Source organism: Aplysia californica, unplaced genomic scaffold (genome assembly GCF_000002075.1).
Source record: "Aplysia californica isolate F4 #8 unplaced genomic scaffold, AplCal3.0 scaffold00026, whole genome shotgun sequence".
NCBI lineage: Eukaryota > Metazoa > Mollusca > Gastropoda > Aplysiida > Aplysiidae > Aplysia > Aplysia californica.
The window spans coordinates 924,620-928,293 of NW_004797296.1; the positions used below are offsets into that span (position 1 = coordinate 924,620).

At 40.3% G+C, this 3,674-nt stretch overlaps 1 protein-coding gene across 1 annotated transcript in view; it reads left to right on the forward strand.

Annotated features, from left to right (window-relative positions):
• LOC101858383 (titin homolog) overlaps nucleotides 1-3,674 on the forward strand; it is a 56,386-nt gene that overhangs the window by 29,295 nt on the left and 23,417 nt on the right. The window contains exons 3-6 of the mRNA XM_005091167.3: nucleotides 328-381; nucleotides 1,270-1,452; nucleotides 2,251-2,430; nucleotides 3,283-3,354. Coding sequence (XP_005091224.1) covers nucleotides 372-381; nucleotides 1,270-1,452; nucleotides 2,251-2,430; nucleotides 3,283-3,354 — 445 coding nt within the window. The 5' untranslated portion in view covers nucleotides 328-371. The remainder of the gene's footprint in view (nucleotides 1-327; nucleotides 382-1,269; nucleotides 1,453-2,250; nucleotides 2,431-3,282; nucleotides 3,355-3,674) is intronic.

Consider the following 3,674-nt stretch of genomic DNA (forward strand, 5'->3'; position numbering starts at 1 on the left):
ATAAAATAAAAATAAAAATAAAAATAAACAAACATTCAACACACACACATACACACACAAACACACAAACACGCACGAACGCACACACATACACATACACACATACACACACAAACACACAAACACGCACGAACGCACACACACACATACACACACATACACACACACACACACAAACACATACGCACCCTCTCGGTCCAAACAAACATCCTTTACTAAAGCTCCAATATCATTCTTTTGTACCTACATTTGAATTTAAACAGGAAGACCCACTTTTTTTTCTGTTCAGTATCACAATTTAACTTGTGTTTCTTTTTTTATTTTCAGATTGATGCAGAGTATTTCGTGTAGCGGCCCGTGACGTCACAGCCATGGGACAAAGTGAGTGGAGTCACGCGCGCTACAGAAAAACAGAGAGAGAGAGAGAGAGAGAGAGAGATAGCGAGAGATAAAGAAAGAGAGAGAGAGCGAGATATATAGATATAGACAGACAGACAGACAGACAGAAAGAAGCTTTGTCTATGTGTGTATGGGTGTGTGTATGGGTGTGTGTGTATGGGCCTCTGTGTGTGTTAGAGAGACCGTGAGAGAGAGAAAGAGAGAAGATAAGGTATGATAAGATAAGGATAAGATAGATAAGATAAGATAAGATAAGATGAGGTAAGAAAATACTTTATAATCCCAGGATGAATTTTTCTTGACTGTACACGACCGTAAAACACATGCAGGTATACATACAAATTTAAAATGATATATTACTCTCATTAAATTTCAACATGACACGAAAAGTGAAGCTAGCAAAAAATGCATATCATATCAGATGCATCATTCAACCACATACGGGAATTTAATTGCAAGACCTTCAGAGTTATATAGAGATACATACTCGAAAGAGCAATACACACAATATGCCTATTCAGACCATTACCTGTTGCTAGTTGGTAAAAAAAAGACTTCTTTTATATCTTTCTTTCTTTGTTTTTAGAGGTACCTATCTACCGCTGGTTGATCTTACATTTTGCGTGGAAAGGGGGTGTGGTGGATCGTTTATAATGCTTCTTATCATTTTTTTTACTTGTTGTCTTTTACATTTCATAAATTCTAGTAAAATCATATCCAGAGATCTTGCTGGCTTTCTGTCAAATTTTTCTGTATCTTTCACCCTACAATTCCCAACCCAGCTGCAAATACAAAGTAGTAACCCGAGAGAGAAAAAGAAAATTAGGAAAAGAGAATCTTTTCATAACAAAACTTATATCCCTCATACAGGCTCTTCCAAGCGACGTTCCTACACGCCTGGCCAGGAGAAAGGCTCCCAAGTGTCTACGTCACGAGCTAACGGAGACATCAAGACCAATGGCAGTTTCGAAGTCCATGAGGACCACGACGACACAGCGGACACTGAGACCCCCATCACACCCACTTCTCTTACTTCCGCTTCTTCTACTACAGGTCAGTGAGGGCATTGCACTTTCCAGGTGAAAATAGCGACGTCTCCGGTATAGCAGTTAGGTGCTTGGTTGTCACTCACAGGAGACCCGAGTTCCGATTCCCGATTGGGGCTTTTTTTTTTTTAAATCGATCATCTCGGTTTGTCTGCTGGGATGTTGTCTCCCTATCAGCCTTGGGGGTAAAAAGACCTTCTTTTTCTAGTGGTAATGTGCTGTATAAACGCAATGTATCATGTCCCTCTCGCGGCTCGAACTTTAAGAATTGTTTTTAATCATTGAATTTTCTAATCCTATTTTTCGACGGCACGAGTACATTAAAACATCCTGCTAATGTTATGCTGCCGAATTCGTAATAGAGAGGCTGCAGGTTAAGGGGTTCGAGCCGCAGCCCCACGTTGTGTCAATGGGAAAGGCACTTAAAAAGAATTTTCCTCACTTCACCCAGGTGGGAATAGGTACCTAATCATGGTCAGTAAAGCTTTTGCCATATCTGAGTGTTGTATCGCCTATAAATGGCAGCTTAAACTATATGCTTCCATGGGAGTTGAGATTGTTTCAGAATGCTATCAGGTCTACTTGGGTAAAATTATATACTGAACTAAAGACTTTTTGGCCTTTTGGCAAAGATCAAAATAATGTATCTGCTCCCGACGTTTCAGCTCTGTGCTTAGTACAAAACGGGACAGATACTGCCGAAGCTCACAAGGTTTTAATCAGCTCCAATTTTCTCTAGTGTATGGCATCGCCCTCCTAAAGAAAAAAGACAACATTAAAGACTCCAACATTGTCTCGTCCACAGGCAAGAAAGAGAAGAAACGAAAGCTGAGGTTCATCGGCTTCTCTCTGAAGCGCACACCGTCCGGCCGCTGGAGCCGGAAGAGAAGGAACAACACACCAAACGGCACCGCAAGACCCGTGTCGTGTCCGAACCCCATCCCTGAACACGGGGAGGCGGGTGCTACTGGAGAAAGACCACAAAGTAGGTTGATGGTCGTGTTTTAAGTTATTGTTGTTGTTGCTGCTGCTTCTGTTGTTGTTGTTGTTGTTGTTGTTGTTGTTGTTGTTGTTGTTGTTGTTATTGTTGATGATGCTGTTGTTGTTGTGTGGTTATTGCTGTTGTTGTTTCTTGTTGTTATGGTGGTGGTGGTGGTGTTGCTGGGGATGAAAGTGGTTGTTGCGTTGGTAATGTTGTTGTTGCTGTTGTCGGTAGTGTTTTGTGCTGCTGCTGCTTTTAATGTGGTTGTTGTTGTTGTTTGACAATGGTGGTGGGGATGGAGGTGGTTTTGATGGAAATGAGGAGGATGATTATTATAATGATGATGTTAATGATACTGCTGCTGATGATAATGAAAGTGATAATGACGTGGTGTGTGTGTAAGAGCTTGGACGATGGGATTGTTGTTGTCACTGACTGTATCTATTGCTGTCGTTCATGTTGTCCTTATGTAAATGCGGCTTTATATATTTTTTTAAAACTTCGATTTGAATAGTCTGGTTGAATAGGGAATCCGGAGTGATAAAAAATGGTTGTAGATACTGTAGATATTCATATTATGAGATTTCATGAATGAGAGATTGCACATTCTGTAAAGGTCTGTATGATTGGTCTATTTTTGTGATTATAGTATTAGTTCTCTTAAACATTTTACCTGCTCAAATCACTCAAGTAGGCTTGTTCTTTTTTATCGGGCAGTAGTCTTAGCTCTCTGAAATAGATGATTTTGTAACAGCTTCTGAATTATGATAATTAAAAGTGCAACGATGTGTATGGTTTTGTGAAAGGACGACACGTTCTCACCGAGTTATGCTTTGTTCTCGTCACATTCAACAGGCCTGTTCTTGGATGAGCTCGTCATTACAGAAGAAGATTCGAAAATTGAGACCGTTGACCTCTCAGATCATGGTACGTAGTTTTTTAAAACCACGCTCACTTAACAACTCTCTGATCAGGTCCTTTTTATGCCCTTTTGCCTTTATTTTAGATCCATCCATATATCCACTCATTTGTTAATCCATTCTTTTATAGATTCATCCTCTCAACTGTCTATAGTGTGTTCGTTCATCCTTTTTCTGTTTATACTTTAGCACCTTTTCCCTCGCCGTCGTCACTTTAATCCGATAATTCGCCAGTTCGTCCTTTTGATTTTGAAGCATTCATTTGTTACTTCTCTTCACACACACACACACACACACACACACACACACACACACACACACACACAC